Source organism: Lepisosteus platostomus, chromosome 1 (assembly GCF_059453375.1).
Source record: "Lepisosteus platostomus isolate fLepPlt1 chromosome 1, fLepPlt1.hap1, whole genome shotgun sequence".
NCBI classification, from domain to species: domain Eukaryota; kingdom Metazoa; phylum Chordata; class Actinopteri; order Semionotiformes; family Lepisosteidae; genus Lepisosteus; species Lepisosteus platostomus.
The window spans coordinates 3,195,957-3,216,238 of NC_142611.1; the positions used below are offsets into that span (position 1 = coordinate 3,195,957).

Consider the following 20,282-nt stretch of genomic DNA (forward strand, 5'->3'; position numbering starts at 1 on the left):
TTTAGTATTTAAATTTATAATTCTAGAGGTACTAGTGTATGTCACATTTACGTTTTCTGTATACAACAAAAACAATTCTTTATAATATAGTCACTACCACGTCATACGCTTTGGTCTTGTCCAAAAGGTCAGCGGTCGCAGTGCATTGTGGGAACTGTAGTCCTAACAATAAAAGAGTTGATCGTAGCCTGCCGAGAAAATCTGTATCTTCTCAATTGCCACTCACAATCAGTCTGGGTTTCTCACAGCGCAACCTTACAAGCCTGAAGGTAAACTATTCCTGAAATTTCTGGATATGCTTTGCGAGCCGAAACACTACAAATACCATGGGAGGCGTGTCTCTCCGGTACTGCGTAAAGGACACGTTGAGTAAGTGTGGGTACGTAGCATGCCCTCTGCTTAAGGGCTTTCATGTTCTCTGGGAAATAATATTGTATTTAGGAAAACAGAAATATCCGTTGCAGACTGGAAAATGGTATGTCGTTTTATTTCTTTAAAAAAACAACTTGTATCTGCATGCAGTCAATTTATTTAAACAGTGCCCACCCTTGATTTTGTGTTTCTAGTACAGCTGACGTATATATGCCCTTACTGCTGTTCCGTGTTCAAAACAGTGCAGTTTGCTGCTGCCCCCGGTTTCAACAGACTGCCAGGTTGAAGCATTTCTGTAGCTTCATATCTGAAGCTCAGCTGCTTTCTCGATTTCACCATTAATAGTATCAGCTATTTGGAAATTATGCTTTGATAGTAGCTGCAGATAATCTTGGAGCACTGAGTAGGCAGTAACACAAGACCCCAGTTAATTTGCTTTCCGGTATGATTTGTGTCTGCACTAATGATATTTGTAAATTGTATTTCGAGGACTACTATGACGGACGATATTTTAGATGGTCTGTCCTTGCTACGATGTGATAATAATTCATTTTAAATAATGAGCAGACTATAACTTACAAGATCTATTTCAGCCATGTTCAATATTTACAATCCCACATTATTCTGGTAAAACCATAACCTTCTGGGTTTAAACCTACAGCGACCGAAAGCCGTCTCCTCCGTTTTGAATGTTTTCACGGTCATTCCAGGTCGTTTCGGACCCCTGCGATGTCAACAGCATTATTTTTCGAGTCAGAGGAGGTCTGGACCTGAGCTGTCGGCTGGACAGTACCGAGGGTATGCATTAAATTGATGGAAAATATCGACGAGACGCTTGTGTTGGCTATTTTATTAAATGAAGTTTCCGCACAGAAATAATCCGATTTTGACCAAGCAGCCTACTGCGTCCTCCTCCTCCTTGTATCCAAGGATGTATAACTCAAATGTCTGTTGAGTAAACGTAAATTCACATCTTACCCTGAAGGTCCCTGGTCACAGTGCAACAGTGGTGTACTTACCGTGAACAAGCACTCCGCGCTTGACGGGGGCTTTATAAAAGGGAGGTTATTTAAGGTGTCAAGCTTTTCCAGAGAAACAACATCTTACATACAGTACACGAGTCGCAAAGAAGTATCCTGTAATACAAGCACAATAGTTGCTTTTAAAGATGGAAGTGGCCTTTAATTATTTAGCTGGATGCAGTAAAGATCAAATCAATAATTAAAGAACCTGGTGAAGCGCAGCCCTTCAGTCCAGAGGACTCCCAGAACACAAGCGTCAGTCCCGGAGCCTCATCTTCTACCACGACTCGTAAGAGACGGGCTACGTGCGGTGAATTGCCTCGATTTTTTTTTTTTTAAAACAGAAGCCGTGCACCGAAAGGGGATTGCAGTAAGACATCCGTGGCACCTGTAGGGGAGCTATCCGAGAGGGCAGAGACTGCCGCTCTGTCGTGAGACTCGAAAGCTCGCCAGCGCAGCTTTTGGAAGAGGCCTCAGGAATGATCTGTTGCAAAGTGGTTCCTGTCCAAAGCAGGGTTTTTATACACCTGCTCATGGATATTGCCGTTTTGCATTCAATACTATGCATTGCCTTTCTGTTGTGGTGTGCTGTAGTTATCGTGTGATACAGGTGTAGTTAGGTAAAGAGGACTCATTGGGCCAGTGGTTTCTGTAGCAATGAGAGCACATGACTCTACCTCTGGGTGGTACACTGGTCCCTTGCAGGGATAAACCACCCAGCAGCGCGGGTCCCCACTCAATACAGCAGGGTGAGCTGGAGCCACTGGGGTATAGAACCTCACTCCAGGGACAAGGGCAGCGCCTGCGGTGAACTGAACCCCCAGACTGTCTCGCACACGGCTCACCCCCTGAACCGCACTGCCCCCGCCTGTACGAGCTGGAAGTGTAGTCAAAGCCTGGCGAGGCCTGCGGCAGAGCGCCTTGCAGGACTTCAGAATGCGGATGCGTGGAAAGAAATGCAAGTGAAATAAAAAAAAATGAATAATGAATGAAACTGTCCTCCCAGGTTTTCCTTTCATTGCTTTTCCATCCCACCCATTGCACGGCCGGCCCCTGTGTCGTTTTCAGAGTCCCAGGTGAGGGAGGCCCTGGCCAGAGCCTTTGAGCGCCTGCGTGCCGAGCTGACCTCCCCGTCCCTGGTCTTGGGGGTCTGTAACAGCTCCGTTTACATCTGGCCCAACAGCAACCTCCGCATGACGCCAGCTGAGGTGACTGCGGACACGGCCTGCGGAGACCTCCAGCAGCTTGTCCAGTGGGTGCCACCGTCTTCTGTTCAAACTTTTGCACGAAAACACCGTCGGCGTGTTTCAATACAGATTGGCCCGTTTTTACTTCCTGTTGCAGTTGAACTTGGCGGAATACTGCTAGGTGGAAACTGTGCCTCCAGGAAAAAAGAAATTCTCTTCTGAAATGTGCTGAAATGCACAGGACGTCCGTTTAAAACGTGACGCGAGAAATCGTATGGTACAGGAACAAAAATATTTCTCCCATCATCGGATTGATTTGTTAATGACGTTTGAGTGGGCAGCTGCGTCGGCGTGCGCAGGCTGCCAAGGAACAGGTGAAGGTTTTTTCCCACGATGAAAAGAAAAGAGACAACGTTTCGGCTGTGGAGCATGAAATGAACCTTCACCTGTCTGTTTGTTCATGTTTAATCGCTGTGAAACAGGCTGAAATGGACTGTTAAAGGTTTTTGATTCATGTACGCTTATAGCCAGTTTTCTAGGATTTGGGGTCATTTTTCAGTTCATCTAAAGTGTATTTAATCATATTTTTAAAGCTGCTTTTTGTTTTAAAAATTTTTACGGCGATTTCCTTCTAGGGCCAATGACAGCGATGCTGCCAAGAGACCAGGGAAAAAGAAAGACAAGAGAAACTCAGCTGCTGTAAGTTTCAATTCTTCCTTCTGTGCTGGGGGAAACAGTATTGCCACTACGGATACTGAGAATTGCATTCGGCTCCTGTCGTTCGCTGTAAGCAGAGCTCACTTTCCTGTTGCCTTCAAGAGCCGGAAACGTTTTACGCGCTCTTTGGTGCTGCCCTCCGCAGAGCGTCGTGAAGGTGCAGCTGCTGGCGGAGGCGACCGGGCCGGCCCGCTCTGCGGCGCCGCTGCTCCTGAGGGCCGGCAGGAAGCACCACTGGCTCCACGCCACGCTGCCTGTGGACGCCGCGGTGTCCGCGCACCCACAGGAGACGGTTGGAGGGTACGTTACCCAGCACTTGTCTTCTCGTGCCCCGAAATCTCAATGCGGGAAAGAGCGACGGTTTTTGTGAAGCGTCTTTTTTTTTTGTAGCTCAAGTACAGTAGGTGGCTGCGTCGGCGCGCGTAGGCCGCAATGCGAAACGGCGAAGGGACAGCCTGCAACGTGCTGCCCAGAGTGATCACAACAATTAAAAGGCCAAACTGCGATGGCAAGCGTTCTGAACTGATATTAATTGTTTTAATTATCCATTTAGGTAATTAGAGTTCCTAAGAGCCCCCCCGACCCCCCCTGTGAAAGCTTTCAGAACAGTCACACGCCTGCGCCGTTTCGCTCATGGGACTTCTTGTGCTGTTGTGCAGTGTGGCAGGCCGCCTGGTGGGGGCGCTGTGCTCCCAGCTGTCGGACATGGAGAAGTCGGCCCTGCAGTACGTGAAGGGGACGTCCCTGCGGGTCCCCCAGCCCTTCCACTTCCTGCTGCCGGAGCCTGCGGGGCTCGTCACGGTTGTGTATCCGGCAGGGGTACCTGACAGCCGACTGGACACGGTTCGGCAGGCAAGTCCCGTCCGATTCCCGAGGAGATGGAGCCGCGGAGAAAGACATTGTCACCCCTGTTAAAATAAGGAGCCTTATTTTATACGCTTTACAGTAAGAAAGCAATGCACACTACGAGAAGAGACAGCAGAATTACATCATTACAGTAAGGGAATAGAGTGGGAAAGCACAGGGGCAGATACAGAACCAGATAGGTAAGAAAAAGGTATTGAGTCTTGATTTGAAGGGAAGGTGACTGATTTCCCTGGGGAGAGAGTTTCAGAGCTCTGGGGCGCAGCAGGGCAAGGCCCTGTCACCCACAGAGTGTAGATGGGCTTGAGGGACAGACAGGGGACCAGAATTAGATGAACGAAGGTTGCACGGTGGGCAGTAAGATGATACGTCCTAAAAATGTTCAGCCATCAGTTTTGACTTTTTTTTTAGGGTTATTAAAGGGACAACAGATTTACTACAAAGAAGTTATAAGGAAGAATAAAACAAATCGTTGAACTTTTCAGTTGAAAAGTTTTTTTTTTTTTTTTTTTTGGTGGTGTGGTTTGGCTAATATGTGTCGTGAGTTGGGGCCGTGCAGAATAGTGGTTCGAGGTTGAGATCTTCGAGGTGGGTGAGGAACGGACCCTCGGGGTCGCTGCTGTTGTACCCTTCAGCAAGTTACTCATCTCTCGGGACCACCTAGCGGTGCCAGTGCTAATCCTGACGAATCTAGGACGATCTTTGGCCTGGAGAGCCACTAGGCAGGAGTGTGGTCTTCACCTACCTTTTTCTTTGTTGTGTTGCTCGAACAGGAGTTGCACGCCAAGTTTCAGCTCCCACTGGACAGACCCTACCTGAGAAGGGCCAATGCCTATCACTTTCCCGACGAGCCTTACAAAGACGGCTACCTCAGGAATCCCCATTTATCCCTGCCTCCGCCCAGCCTGGAAGACAGTAAGGTCTGTGGTGTAAGGTGTAGAGGGCTGTGCAAATGTGTGCACAATTATAGGAGCTGAAAATCACTTCTTGGCTTTTGGAGTTCCTGTTTCTGTAAATATTTAGTTGATTAAAGGATCAGTGCGTTTTGATCCACTTTTAATGAGAACTTTCATCTGCACTTTCCTCTTTCCGCGCTTCTTGAAAACGCTTCTTGGCCCTCATTGTCAAGCAGGATATCGCGGAGGCCATCGTCGTTCCGCACTGGCACATTTAGTCAACAATAAATTAGCTGTTGTAAGGCAGGTTGTAAAACGAAGTAGATACATAGTAAATGAATGAAATTTGAGTAACATCTTTCTCAGTGGTGTACTGCAGGGGACCATTTTAGGTCCACTGCTCTTCTTGATCTTTGGGATATAAAATCCAACTGGGTATAGGGAAGCATGCCTTTCCACACGGAGATCTATCTGGGTGTCTGGAACAGGTTTCCCAGAACATTTCCCAGAGATGCTTAAGGAGAATGATGCCTCCACATGGCCCCTCTTATGTAGCCATTCTTAAGTTCTGATGGGTGATCCCAAGCTACACACAAGAAAAGCATTACAGAAGGTCAAAAGCACTTTCATTAGAATTCTAGAAGTCTAGAATTGGGTCAACACTGTAATTTAAGTAATGAATGAAACTAAATATCTGTGCACCGTGGGTGATTCTGTACTGTAAAAGCAAGAAGGATCACATTTAACATGCTTATTAACACTGAGCTGATGCTACAGCTGTTGAATATACCTGACTGATTCTTTCACAGTCACTGTTTACAGTAGATGTGCCTATAAAAGGTCATTGGTGTTTTTATATTATTATTATTATTATTATTATTATTTATTAATAATAAATATTTTACACATTTGAGCTCTTAGGTTGCCACACTAAATTTAAAGAGTGTTTCCAGTGTTTCTCTGCAACACACGCTGACTGAGCCCATCGTGTCTCCTCCTCCTCTGCGGGCAGCTCTATCTGGTCCAGGGGGTGTACAGCTATCACCACTACATGCAGGACCGCGTGGACGACAGTGGCTGGGGCTGTGCGTACCGCTCCCTGCAGACCATCTGCTCCTGGTTTCAGCAGCAGGCCTACACGGACAAGGGCGTGCCCACCCACAGAGAGATCCAGCAGGTATGAGGTCGGCGCAGGCCAGCAGAGCACAGCGGCGAGAGCCGGGGGCCCTGTATTCTGGGCGCGGATGATCTCGTCAGTGTGTGAGTGTAGTGGATGCACTGCACTTTCACAGTAGTGCTGTAACCTGCCCAGCACTTCCAGTTAAAAACACTTTTAGTGTGTGTGCCCGGCGCAAAGTTATAAAACCGCAAATTTTTCATGATAAGAGAGCTCTAAAGGGGAAGTGGTTTTACTTTATATCATCAGAACACGATAGCACATGGATGCCAAAGCCATCGAAGGTCTGGCTTCGCTTAAGGAATCATTTTGAAGTTGCAGTTGTTTGTAGGAGAGGGCTATCCTGAAGAGGTGGTTGACATAGCTCTTTAGAGTTGTGTGTCGTTATGTTCCTTATGCAAGTTTTTAGAGTGAAATAAAATATGTAGCAGTGAGTGCTTTTTTTTATCAGATTTCCTAAGCTTTTCGCTTAAGTGAATTCAGCCTTAGTTTGAGCCAAATGAAATTAAGCTATACAGCCTTGACATCTTTCTGTACGTGTATCGAGATCATTTTACTGTATTCCGTAGTGCACAGTAGCAGTATAGTCTTACCAAAATTTGTAAAACAGCAGGCAAATATTAAAATCTTGGAGCATTTAGATTAAATGGTTTAGAGCAAAAGTTGTAAATAACGGAGCAGAGTTTGCGATTTTGTTGGGAAAATTACATTTCAGTGATTTAAAGTCCACCTCTTGTTTCAGGATAGCTGTCTGAAGTCTTGGTATACACTACACAGACACAGCCTGCACTACAAAACTGAAATAATGTCAACTTGTCTCATGCAGGCTCTGGTAGACGTTGGGGACAAACCTGCTGCCTTTGTTGGGTCGCGGCAGTGGATCGGGTCCATTGAAGTCCAAGCCGTATTATCTCACCTGCTGGGGATCAGCTCTAAAATACTCTTTGTGAGGTACAGTGTGTCTTCGTGCAGAGCATGTCGTGTGAAAACACGTGATCACTTGACCGGCGCTGAAGAGGGGAATGTGTTAAATTTTTAGATTAGATTGAGGATTACATTTTTTGAGACGGAACACCTTGGATCCAGTTTATTTTGTTTCCACAATAGGAACGTTAAAGGATGGAATAGAATCTTTTAGAAAAATAAAATCTCAGTATGTAGGTTTCCTGTATTTTGTCGTTGTTGTCCCAGCTGTAACACGTAAAGCTCCTTTATTCCCCGCTGATGTACATGAATCTAATTCGAAATTGTTTCCCCAAAGCCAAGGGTCTGAATTGGCATCAAAAGGAAGAGAACTGGCAAATCACTTCAGTATGGAAGGGGCGCCTGTCATGATTGGTAAGTCAAATTGCTAAGAAAGCCAGTAATTAGAAAAAAAACCCACCATTGAGCCACTGAAAACAAGATTTTCGTTTTGGTGATTTTTTCTATGTGTTCTTTTTTCTGGAGCTTTCATTTGTTCTTAGATGTGAATTTAATTGAAAAGGTTGCTGCTATGTATATTTACCTTTTTTTTATTTTAAGTATTGGTCTTACTTGTCATTTATACCATTCTTAAAATGATCCCACGCTTTAAGAAATGTAAACCAAATGGACTGTATTTTCTCATCATGAGAGACCGCACGTCCAGTGCTATTAATTAAGATTTGCATACTTCCTTACAAGAATGTATACAGCGTGGATATTTATTCATGTTACGTGCAATTCAGCATCTTACAAGATCGCTAATTCACCCTGAGGTGACTGAGTGAGGAGCAGCGAGGACTGGCCAGCTGCTCCACTCCAGGGTCTTGCATTTAGAGTCAGTGTGTGTGTGTGAACAGACATGTGTCCCCCAGGTCTGTGAGGGTCTTGTCTCCCCCATCGCCCAAAGATGCGCACTGTAGTTTGACTGATTATTTAAAGTCACAGGGTGTCCTGCCATAATCCCAGGAACTCTTACAGGTCTCCTACATCTGTCCTTCACCTGGAGCTCAGCAGCAGTTGTTTGAGTGATTGATCGATTTAAATAATTAAATGTTTCAGTGGAGTGTGCACTTGTCTTGAAGGGCTGAAGAATATTCTGATTTTCATTCTAAGTGAACTGTAAATTACAGAACTGAACTCGCCCACCGCCTGTTGAACGGATCGTGGTTAGACTATTGAAGAAATTCAGAAAGCATCCTGTTTGTTTCTGTGCCAGGTGGAGGGGTGCTGGCGCACACCATTCTAGGAGTGGCGTGGAGTGAGACCACAGGACAGATCAAATTCCTCATACTGGATCCACACTACACTGGGGCCGAAGACCTCCAGGTTATTACTGAGAAGGTAGGGGAATGACTCTTGACCATACTGTAGATCAATTTCAACTAGTGCTGCCATTCCAGAGCCAGGAAACCCCTTCCTCATGAACTGCGAGGCAAGACCTGAACCACATCATTTCTAAATACATCCCATTCTCCCTGATTCATGGAAGGCGGAAGCAACATTGTGCATGCGATACAGGAATTAAATAGCATGTTGAAAAATGTGCAGTGAATTTGTCAAACTACATCACAGAACAGCAGGAATACTTGATTCCCACAACCGACTCAGTGTTTTTCAAAATATCACTAAAATTTTCAAACGACAGCTATTTCTGTCCTTGTGAGGCATCCTGCTAGGGTCACGGTGGATGAATGCAGGTTATCCTGTAATTGTGGCACTATGTAAGGAACACAAGGGCACGACCAGCGCTGCATTCACAGTCTTTTCAATCCAGGACCAAGAGCATCAATTACAAATCTCACTCTCTCAAGTTGCACTCTCTCCGTGGCAGCTGTACCTATGGATAAACAGGGCTAGAGTAGCAGATGTCACATTTATTCGCCTTGAACGAAACGTTTCCTTTTGAGTGTTCGCTTTCATGAGATTAAGTTTTAAACCTGTTTTGTGATTTCAGGGCTGGTGTGGATGGAAAGGACCTGACTTTTGGGATCAGAATGCGTACTACAATCTCTGCATGCCTCAGAGGCCAAAGGCTATATAGTGTGGTGCCCACTAACTCAGGTGTTGTCAATGTACCTGCAGAATACATTTTTTTAATAACATCAGAATTTACTCTGGAGTCCAAAATAAAACATTGAATAAAAAAAGTGTAAAATTTTATTTTAAGTAGCAGCATCATTTACTCATCAGACCTCAGTGTTGTAGAATTTCCTTAACCTTTTTAACAAACACTTAACAGCAATAGATCTGACTCAAATCATCTCTAAAAGTGTTTAAGTTAGCAACTTTTCAGATTTCATTTCAGGAGAGAAAATGACATTACACAGGTTTGTCTTTAAAAATGCTTCAGGAAGGGAATAATACACACGCAAAAAAAAAAACAGCTCAAGCCCATACAATGGGCCAGTAAACAAAAATAATCACAAAGAATTGTGACTAATTCCAATGTTGCTAATTTAAAGAATACATCTTGAATTTCCTGTTAAACGATTGCTCTCATTTTAAATTATGCACAACACCTCATTCCAAAACACAACTGTATGTCTTCTTCATGGAAGAAAGAAAACCCTGTTGTTCCAGGATGGAGTCTGAGTCGGGTTGATATTCTGCACAGATGTTTAACCCAGGGGTGCGTCAGACAGAGACAGTCACAGTAAAGTGACTTTGATTATTTCGGTTGCTCCAGGCTGAAACTGGGTTGAAAAGCGTGCAGACTTCAGGCAGGAGGACAGCTGGGTCTCTGCGACTGATCACATTTAAGTCATAGAGGAGCAAAGCGCCCTGCTCCTGATGATACGAGTCTCCAACCCCCTTACCTCGAACGCGCCCCGCGGGACACCTGCTGTACAGTTTGTACAGAGGCGGTGTGAGGTCTCCTCCGGTTTGAAGACAGACTTTGTCTTCAAAGGTGAAAGCTCTTGGGCTGGAAACGGGGCCAGCTGACTCGCTGCGGGCAGTGGGGGCCAGATGTCTCACCAGTCCCTGGCCCTCTTCCTCTCGCCCTGCCCGCTGTCCGCGCCGCCTCGTTTCTGCCCCGCCCTGTGGAGCTCCAGGGCAGCGGTGCGGGTCGGCGCTCTCGGGTTCAAGCTCCGGTTGCTCCTGGCAGCCGCCAGGAATCTGGCACAGTCGCTGCCGCCGCTGGCCCGCGCCAGCCCCTCTGCTGTCAGCCCGTCGCTGGTGCACAAACTGACGGGGGGAGAGACGGAAACTCGGTTATGCGTGCAAGACGCAGAACGCACCCTTCTCCCAGTGCAGAGTAAGGTGGAGAAACTGCGTGAAAGTCACCTCCCACACAGACCATCCACAATCTGGATTATTTGCGCATGGAGCCCACGGTCCCTCTCCCTGCTTACTGAACACCACTGTGGCTGAGCTCCTGCCAGCGAGAAGCCCCCCCGTATCCCACCACTGCTGCACAAAACCTAGGAGCTGTGCAGGAACCAGGACAGCCTTCCACCAGGTTTCTGCTCCTGGTTCTCGGCAGAAGTAGCCGGGAAAACCCTCAAGTTGCCTGCCCTCTCCCGCAGCGCTGGGGAAGCGATACTCACTCGAGCCGAGCGTCGCTGGCGACCAGGAGGCTGACACACTCCAGGCTGCCCGCCCTGGCGGCCTTGTGGAGCGGAGTCTCCCCGGAGCAGTCCTAAAAACAGAGGCGGGAACACACACGTCAGGAACGAAGCTCAAGCAACGCCATTGGGCGTGGTCGCGCCTTTTAACGAGAATCTGGACCAGCGAGCGGTCCGGCCCTTTCTATGCTGCGTTCCTGTTCTTGCGCAGGGGAAAGCAACAATTGCAAGCACTTCGCCTCGAAATAATACGCGGCCCCCCGGGTCTCTCGCAAACGCTCTGCGACTGTGGTACGAAACCAGACCCCCCTCGTCATGGAGGGCGCCTGGCGAGTTTCTTCCTAAAAAAAAAAGCGGGTTCGGTGGCTGACCCGAACTTGGCTGAACCGGGACAACAACGGGAAGACGGGGTTGAAAGAGCATCATCACCTGCTGGTTCGGGTCCCCTCCGGTCTGCAGCAGCCAGAGCAAACAGAAGGCATCCCCTCCAGACGCGGCCAGGTGGAGAGGGGACTGGCCGCACGGGTCGCCGGCGCAGTTCACCGCAGAGCCCGCCTGCACCAGGCCACCCCGGCAGTCCAGCTGTGCCGGCAGAGGGGAGCACACACACAAGCACACAGCGGGCGTTACTGCAGGAAAGGGCGCTCTTCGAAGACCGGCGCTCGGCAGCGATCAAGGTGGGGAAGAGCACGCTGTCCAGCTGTCTTGCTAATGAATTTAGCAAGAGGCTAAATTCATTAATTTCACATTCCACTCTTTTAAAAAAAGAACTGCATGTATGGACACGCTTCGGTCACAGTTAAATCGCGTCTTTTGACTCGTTTTACCCCCTCTACGATTATTTTGTTTCCCCTGCCTTTTAAAACGTTCCGCAGTGAAGTTATTTTTCCAGGCCAGTAAAGACGCCGGGCGTGGATAACTGCAGCGGCAGACACGCTTTAACGGTACGCTTTGCTACAAGGAACTCGCGGCGCTAGAACCGAAGACAATAGGAAGCAAAACACGGCATCAAAAAACCTCGGATTATATCGGCCACCACAGAGCCCGGCGAACAAAGTTAAGAACGGGGACGACGTTCACCCGCGGTGAGGGCTGACCTGCGAGTCCGGGTCCAGCAGAAGCATAGCTGCGCAGCGCGTCAGGAGCACGGCGAGAGCGAAATGGCCGGAGAGCGGTGCGAGCTGTTCCGCTTTCTCCTCCTATAAACCTCCCCGGCCGGCTCGCCAGCGCACGTACACAAACAAACGCACATGGGGGACCCGCGGGGGGGGGGGGCGGGGCGGCTGCAGCAGGACGCGTGCGCGGCACGCTCTCAGCCCCGCCCAGCCGCGGGCCGGAGCAGGGCGCTGTGCGCTCAGACACGTACACACACACACACGGCCCTGCTGGGGGGGGGGCCGTGCTGGGCTCCTGCCAGAACAGGGAGATGTTTATCGTTCATCTTGGAACCCTCCCCCACCCAACGCATCCTCCAATTAAAAAATAATCCGCTGGAGAAGTGGAAATTGGAGAAGAAATTCCGCTTGGGGCTGCAAACTGGGGGGGTTGGAGGGGGATCGCTTTGAGTGGCGTGTCCAGAAAAGCGCTATATATAAGTGCGAGCAATTACAATTATAATGCAGCGCCACGCAGGGCGGGCTGGGAACAGGGACTACGGGACTGTGCATGTAATATAGTCGGGCGGAGAGTGGGAGACAGCCTCTTCCCTTCGTGTGTGTGTGTGTGTTAGTGAAGGTGCAGCGCTGTAACCCCTGTCCCTGTGTGTGTGTAATAATAATAATAATAATAATAATAATAAACTATTTTATATAGCGCATTTAAAGGTGGCTTCTCAAAGCGCTTTACAGGATGACAATAACAATAAATAAGAGGACTACAACAATAAATAAGAAAATTTCACAAGACAGGACACAATTATAATTACAACAATAACAATAGAGGAGACCGTGGAAGATGGTATTAAGAAGAGCAGAGGGGTGAAGAATGGAACCAGTTAAGTAAAGGCTTTTCTGAAGAAGAAGGTTTTGAGTCTGGATTTGAAGGAGTTTAGTGAAGGTGACTCTCTAATATCCTTGGGCAAAGAGTTCCAGAGCTTGTGTACCTTTCCCCGGTTCGAGTTAATAAATGTGTTGTTCAGCCCCATCATTCCCCGAGTCCCACGCCTGCTCCATTCCGTCCCGAAGCCCGCGGTCGTTACAGTAATTATTAACAGCAACGCTCTTAGTCTGCAGTCTTCTCTTTCCTAGAGCATCCAAGATGGAAAAAGGATCAAGTCCCTCCAATGATTAACGTAAAAGAACAAAGTTACGGTTCAACACGTTGTTGTGGCGCATTTTCTAGACGTTATCGAGGAAGACCTCAGGAAAGATTTTAGCAAAAGCTGCTAAAATTACAAAACCGAGCCGGCACCGTCATGAGGTCGGCTAACTGCTTAGAAAAGAGAAGGACTGAAGGCAAAATAAAAAAGGTATCGGTGCTACTAAACCCATCTTTACATAACCGAATGTGTATATTCTGTTATTAGAAGACAAACATTGTTCTATAGAACATATACATACTTTATATAATAGGGAGGACCTATTTTTCTATTTGAAGTTGAGATTAAATCACTCCATTTATATTTAAAACACAAAAACGACGAAGAATGGCGTATGATGTTATGCAATTCAGAAACAACAAACGCAGGGCAATTAGTGATAATGGTTAACAAGAAGCGCTCTAAAGTGCACCTTAATGCGATATGAGCCAAACAACCTGGCTCATAACATTTAAATAACCTTTCAAATGTGATGACTTCAGAACTGGACTGAAATGAAGCCTGAAATACGCGATTGTAATGACTGCAGTCCTGTGAGCGGTCGTCAGGGAAAACGTCACCTGGCAACATCACAAACGCCGCTCTGAGTCACTGAGAAGTGAATGAACCACGCCGAAGAATGGATTTGCGTGGACTTTCCACCAAAGCCAAACTCTTTTAATGCACGGGAGGTAAGAGCTTTTGAAGATTTAAACACCGGCTGCAGTGGGAATCCTGAAATCTCCTCCGCAGCGCGCACGTCCATTGTGAAAGAGCGCTTTGCTGGACGAAGACGCGCGCCTTGAACCGTGAGCCCTTCTGACTTCACTGTCCACTTCTCTTAAAGGACCTGAAACGGCATGGAGCCAGGCTGTGCCACCGGACCTCTTGCAGAAGGCAGAGCAAAGCAACTCCTCCAGGCGCTGAGAGGCTTGTACAGCGAAGGGCTGGGAGATGTCGTGTCGGCCAAAGAGCCAGGTAACAGAGTCGGTACCGAGCTGTGGCTCAGATCTCAGGCGCTGAGCCCTCCCTTCTCCACAAACAGACACCTTCCTGCCGGGTTCGGAGATTTCTAGCCTGCTGCAAGTTTCCCAGCATGTTTACAACCACATATTAAGGTATATACGGTGCATCTCTCTCTCAGTATAGCGGTTAAGACTTTGAACTGCGCTGTACGCGCACAGGAGACAGAAGCAGAGATTGACATGTACTCGGGTAACTATACGTTTGTTCCAGGACTTTAGGACAAAAAAGTATAAATAAATGAGTTAAAACGTAATGGCAGAAGCTCAAAGATGATTTTGATGTACTGTCTCATAAATACAGTAATGAATACACTAGGCAAACACAAGACTGTTTTCGCAGGGTTTTGGGGAGATTCATCATCAGTGCAGGGCAGCTGTGAGACCCTTGTGGTAGTTTTCACCCTACAGTATCTGTCTGGACTCTGCTGCCTGCGCAAAGACAATTTAAAGACAGCCCTTGAATCGCTCAGTGCCCAGTCTCGGGTACTTTCGTCCTGAGCAGTGACTGGGAGGGACAGTTGAATACCCAGCACATTCACATACATACAGTATGAATACTGTACCAGGAATCCCTGAGGTTCATTTCAGAAGGGAGCCTGTTTCTCGATGCACCAGCGGCTGGCCTGTCCAGTTACAGAGTGTCCCTTTGCAGCCCTGAGACCAAGGTTAACCAAGGTTAAGCGCGTATGGAGCATTCCTCTCGGAGCTCCTGAAGCATCCAGGTATTCAAATTTGCCGGTTCAAATCCCGCGGCCGGCAGAGGAATCCTACTCCGTTGGGCCCCTGAGCAAGGCCCTTAACCCTAACTGCTCCAGGGGTGCCGTACAATGGCAGACCCTGCGCTCTGACCCCCAGCTTCTCTCCCTGTCTGCGTGTCTGTGTCTCCTTGGAGAAAAGCTGGGGTATGCGAAAAGACGAATTCCTAATGCAAGAAATTGTATAGGGCTAATAAAGAAACATTATACATTATTATTATACATTATATAAAATGCCTCCAAGGCTGAGGGGTATCCCAGTGGATTCCCACCATCAGCAGCACACAACTGGAAACCGCAGTTACTGCACAAGGGCGAACGGGGGGGGGATGGAGGCGGGGGCCTGGAAGCTTCCCCCACGAGCGCCGCCGCCCCGCGCCCCGCTGAGAAACGGGCGTCAACCGGGCCGACCAGCCCCCCCCCCCCTCGCCTGAACCCCCTCTCTCGCGTCCCCCCGGCAGGGGGCTGGGCCCGTGTGGCGGAGGAGGCCGAGAAGCTGCTGACGAGGCAGGCCGAGGCCGGGGACGAGCAGGCCCTCTTCCTGCTGGGGCAGCTGTACTTCGAGGAGGTACGTGCCGACCTCCCCTTCCGCCGGCCCCGCCCCTTTCCCCCCGCTGCCCTCTACTGACCCCGCCCATCTCCCAGACCCCGCCCCCCATATGCCAAAGACCCGCCCCATATCCATCGACCCCGCCCACATTCCCCTCCCTCTGCCAACCCTGCCCCGCCCACAGAACCCGCCCCTTTGCCTCATCTCTTCACACCAACACCCTAGAATCCCACAACACTGCTCGCTTATTCCTTCACGTGTAACATTCCCAGCGGGAGCAAACGGAGAATATACAGCACATACGGTGGCTCTGCTCAGCAGCGTACAGGGAAGCCCTTCGGTTGTTCAAGTATTGCTTTTCACTCACTATGCAACATCCGGCGTTTGCAGTTCTGCCCCAAACCGTTCCGGGACCGAGCCTGTAGTTTTAAAGGAAAGATGGATTTACATCGCCATTTGGAAAGGAAGGGGTTAAAGAATGTTCACTTTTTGGGAATACTTTTGGGAAAATGGATTATTACTTAGGTTCATGTGAGGTTGATCAACGCCAACATATTTTTTAATTTGCCATAGGGGTTGTATGCAGAAGCTCAAGATGCGTTTGAAACACTGAAGGACACGGACTTGAGGGCTCTTTACCAGCTGGCCGTGATGCATTATGATGGACTGGGAATGGAAGCCGACCCAGTAAGTGAGCCTTATGGCTTCATTTCACCTGGTCAGAACTGGGATGGGAGGCCTCTGAGGGAAACCTCTCCTGGACCAGCAGGGGGCGCCTCTCTCCTGGAACAGAACGTCTCCGCGCTGTGCGGAGGTGCCGTCCTGAGCTGTTATTAAACCGAGTTCCTGGCTGCCTGGTCATCAGCAATCTCATGGCGCTGTTCGTAAGTGTAAGGTCATCAGCCCCAGCGTCCGACAAGAAAAGAAAAGACACACAACGTTTCAGCTGTGGAACCTTGTTCGGGTGGAAAAGAAAAGGCACACCCGAAGAAGGCTCCACGTGTTTCTTTTCTTCTCTTTTCAGCAGGGAATAAACCTTTACTTGTTCCTGTGCTGCCTATGCATGCTGACGCAGCTCCCTAGTTTAGTTTTAATAACAGCAGAGTGTATTGGTCTATAATTACCTGATTCAGCTTCCTCATCCTTCTGTATAAACGGGGACTGCATGAGCAGTTCTCCAGTCCCTGGCTAAGACTGCTGGACTAGTTCCGTCAGTGGCTTCTGAATAACATCTCTCGTGTCCTTGAGAACAACTGGCAAGATACCGTCAGGCCCTGGGGATTTAATCATCTTGAGAGCTTCTGCCTTACCTGAGACACTCCTGCCTCCTCTCTGCCGATACTCTCCACTTCCCTTGTGAAGACGTCAACAAGAGCCCTTAAACAGTTTAGTGCTTACGGCCTTGTGCAAGTTTTTTTTTTTAAAAGGCTCGGGGTGCACTGCAGTGAGAAAACGGAAGAAACGGTTCTCGCCCGCCTGTGTTTGTGAATCCGACAGGAGAGAGCTGTGGAGTACATGCTCCGAGTGGCCTCCTCTGACCTGCCCGAAGCTCGGCCGTTGAAATACGCCGCGCTGTACAACGTGGGCAGGGCGTACCTGGAAGGATGCGGTGTCCAGCCCTGCGACGCTGAAGCAGAGAGGTGACGAAAGTTAGCTCTGTCCGTCTCTCTCTGTCCTGCCCCTATGACCCCCGAACAGCCTTACGACTTTCCAACACCACCTGTTACTCAAGTAAGCACCATAACGGTTCCATTAAGGGGGCACTAGTGCTTTGATCTCTAAATTACTACATTTTAACTGATCACCTACTTATTTTTTGTACAGCTAATCCCAGTTTTTAAGACAGGATGAATTAATGACCTTGCCGCACCAGGGCTCTCCAGGACCCTCGAGTTCCTCTCTTAAAGGTGGTTTATTCTGAGATCCACAATAAAAGGCAAAGGGGGAACAAATCCAGTTTTGAGGGCTTAAAAAAATAAATAAAAAAAAAACAACAACGAGATGGCAGTGGGAAGAAAATCAAAGAGCTCAGGGACTCAGACACCCTGCCTTAAAAGAATACTCATTTCCCACACCTGACTGAGGCTTGACTGGAAATGTCCCGTTTTTCCTTTGCCTGTCCCTCCCAAGACTTTGGCTTCTCGCCGCAGACGACGGAAACCCAAAAGCCAGCGTCCAAGCGCAGACTGCCCTCGGCATGTTTTACAGCCGGCCCGACTCCTTAGATCTGGAAAAGGTGCGTCCGGCGCGTAAAACCCGCCTTTCATTTTCATTTGAATCACCGTTTCGGACCTGCCAGAAGACAAACACTAAAGCCACGTCAGAACACGCTAGATGTTTGTTTTTTTTTAAAAAAAAAACAAAACAAAACAAAACAGGAACTGGCTTCAGCTAACGAGCAAGAAATGAAAGTTTCGTTGCGTTTAAAAACGGCTCATTAGCTTCACAGACGGAGACGGGGGCTCTTGTGTTCCCTGCGCTCCAGGCCTTCTTCTGGCACTCCGAAGCCTGCGGAAACGGCAGTCTGGAGTCCCAGGGGGCGCTGGGGGTCATGTACCTGTACGGACAGGGAATCCGCTCGGACCCCGAGTCGGCCTTCGAGTGCCTGAAGGAAGCGGCCGAGCGAGGGAACGTCTACGCGCAGGGACACCTGGTGGCCTGCTACTACAGGAAGAAGCTCTTCTCCCGGGCCGCCGAGCTCGCCAAGAGGTAGTCTGCACCGTCGCGCAGCACGGCGCTCTCTCGGGAGTTCTGGTTCCGCTGCACCGGCGGAGTTTAATTTCGGGGGAACCCTCAGCTGGCTCCCCGAGCCCCGTATTTGAGGGAACGAATAGCAAATTGAAAATGACCCCCTCCTTTTTATTCGCCTCCGCAGACTTTGAAAAGCGGATGCTAGCGGTTAAATTAATCGCGCCCACCCACCCCCCACCAAACTAAAGTCAGCAGCTTTAATTAGAAACCAGAAGGGTTGGTGAAAGATCAAATTCCATTCCCCCCAAAAACAGAGACAAAACGCAGAAAGAAAGAGAGGCCATACTGTGCAGTGCTGTGACCATTGCGTTATTGTGAAATTGAGCCTTATGTAAATGGGGTTTATCCATGATGGAGGGATTCCGGGTCTCAGTAAGTAGGAGGAAATACCCAGCAAGATCAGAGACAGATCGCATAGGGGAGACTGTTAGACGCTGATCGGCTGTTTCAGTTCAGAAGAGCCTCAGCTGACACAAGGACTGGCCGCTGGAGAACAGGGATTCGAGTCACTTTGAGCCCGAGGACAACCAGAATGGGGATTGGGAGATTTAGTCTGGGAGCAGAGCAGAGGAAGGGCAAGGCAGACAGACAACGGGACACGGGGGTAGAGAGCGAGAGGGGGGTCTGGACTGACCTGGGGCCGGTGCAGTCACGAGTGGTCGGCCAAGCCATCCTCTCCGTACTGGAGCCCAGCTGCTGGGGGTGGGGGAGGGTCATTCTGTATTGCTACAACCCAGACCAGGCTGTGCCATTAGGGGTACCCCACCAAGCCACCACTCAACTCCCCACAGCATCCCCTGCACATTACCAGCCACCTGAATGCAATGAAAGGCAAGGCTGCGAACTCAAGACGGTCAGCTGGAACTGTTACACGTAAGGACACACCGACGACCAAACAGGGCCGAGCTGAGAAACTTAAACAGCAGGTAAACTGGAGCAGATCTGCCCCCCTAAACTACGCGCGGCTCTTAAAACGGGAGCAGGAAAAGAAAGTGTGTTCCGTCTTGGATTCCCGCCCAGGATAGCGGAGTACGACGACATCCCGGCGATATCGCGGCTCACCGACTGCCTGCCGGAGTTCATCGCCAAGGGCATGGCCGTGGCGCTCTTCTGCTACGCCAGGTGCTTGCAGCAGGGCCTGGGGGTGCAGCAGGACAAGGCGCAGGCGGAGCTCTACTTCTCCAAGGTACAGTAGGCGCCGCCCTGCCCCGATCAGGGTGGTGCTCTCGCCGTGTCGCGCTGGAGCGGGCGATGGCGGTACACAGCCCGAGCACGATTATCGTCGTGTCTCTCGGGTGGCGACACTTCCTTACCTACAACCTCTCCCAAGATGACCTGAATAGCTGAAGCGGGTCTCGGGGTTGATTTGCTTTATATGCACCAGGTGAGGAAACTCTGGTTTTTTTTTGCGAGAGAATCTGACCGATGAATTCTGTTTCCCAGGCTGCTGTGCTGGACTTTGACATTGCTGCCGATTTACAGCTGGATGTCGCCTACGGGAGAATTTAGCCGAAGAATAACTCCTCTGCGGCTGGTCCTGGCGCCTAGCGATGCTTAATCAATGTAGTACTTGACAGTCTTATCACCAGGAAACAACATTAAAAACTGGACAATTTAGTAGATTTTGTTTCATGTCTAACTACTGTATGACTTTAGATGTCAGTTTGACATACAGTAAGAACATAAGAAAGGTTACAAACGAGAGAAGGCTGTGCAGTACTCAACTGTCAGTTGATCCCAGGATGTCCAGACATTTCTGGACAGAAACCAGGGTAAGGGCTAGACCAGTATGGCTCTGTAGCTTGTTTCAGACCCCCACAACCCTCTGGGTCATCATGTTTGAACATTACTCAACCCAGGAACTGCTGGGCTGTGGCCCGGAGTAGAAAAATACAGTAGTCCACAATCCTCACAGAAGTCAAATCTAGCTCGCTGAAAATACCTGTACCTATGAGTGTTTTTTTTTGGTCTGACAACAAATATTTCGTGTACTATTATTAGATGAATAGCCATGATTGAATATCTAAAAGTAATTTATATGCTTAATATGCATCTATATAAAAAAGTGAATAAAGGTTTTGTAACCAATACAGCCAATTTCTTTTGTTTACCCTTACATTTCAACCTAGTGATGTGGT

At 48.8% G+C, this 20,282-nt stretch overlaps 3 protein-coding genes across 6 annotated transcripts; 2 read left to right on the top strand and 1 right to left on the bottom strand.

Annotated features, from left to right (window-relative positions):
• Positions 1-23: 23 nt before the first annotated feature.
• Positions 24-9,361, top strand: ufsp2 (ufm1-specific peptidase 2). 3 transcript variants are annotated; one of them, XM_088639871.1, is made up of 12 exons: positions 24-269; positions 1,083-1,170; positions 2,463-2,646; positions 3,217-3,280; positions 3,444-3,598; positions 3,958-4,150; positions 4,936-5,082; positions 6,071-6,235; positions 7,062-7,186; positions 7,497-7,573; positions 8,418-8,542; positions 9,156-9,361. In XM_088639871.1, the coding sequence occupies exons 1-12, from the start codon at positions 39-41 to the stop codon at positions 9,240-9,242; spliced, it is 1,641 nt and encodes a 546-aa protein (XP_088495997.1). In that variant the 5' UTR covers positions 24-38; the 3' UTR covers positions 9,243-9,361. The 3 variants fall into 3 exon arrangements, with proteins under 3 accessions (XP_088495997.1, XP_088496004.1, XP_088496012.1); XM_088639878.1 differs by lacking the exon at positions 24-269 and adding an exon at positions 324-475; XM_088639886.1 differs by lacking the exon at positions 24-269 and adding an exon at positions 369-475 and having other exon boundaries at positions 2,578-2,646.
• ankrd37 (ankyrin repeat domain 37) lies at positions 9,341-12,527 on the bottom strand. Its single transcript, XM_088640181.1, has 4 exons — positions 11,865-12,527; positions 11,197-11,349; positions 10,750-10,841; positions 9,341-10,387 (listed from the first exon to the last, which is right to left on the bottom strand). Exons 1-4 carry the CDS (start codon positions 11,889-11,891, stop codon positions 10,174-10,176), a joined length of 486 nt encoding a protein of 161 aa, XP_088496307.1. The 5' UTR covers positions 11,892-12,527; the 3' UTR covers positions 9,341-10,173.
• Positions 11,328-20,232, top strand: lrp2bp (LRP2 binding protein). Of its 2 annotated transcripts, none has more exons than XM_088640043.1 (9): positions 11,328-11,444; positions 13,911-14,041; positions 15,305-15,411; positions 15,967-16,080; positions 16,891-17,033; positions 17,524-17,629; positions 17,879-18,102; positions 19,165-19,330; positions 19,588-20,232. In XM_088640043.1, exons 2-9 carry the CDS (start codon positions 13,924-13,926, stop codon positions 19,651-19,653), a joined length of 1,044 nt encoding a protein of 347 aa, XP_088496169.1. In that variant the 5' UTR covers positions 11,328-11,444; positions 13,911-13,923; the 3' UTR covers positions 19,654-20,232. The 2 variants fall into 2 exon arrangements, with proteins under 2 accessions (XP_088496169.1, XP_088496160.1); XM_088640034.1 differs by lacking the exon at positions 11,328-11,444 and adding an exon at positions 13,409-13,755.
• Positions 20,233-20,282: the final 50 nt, after the last annotated feature.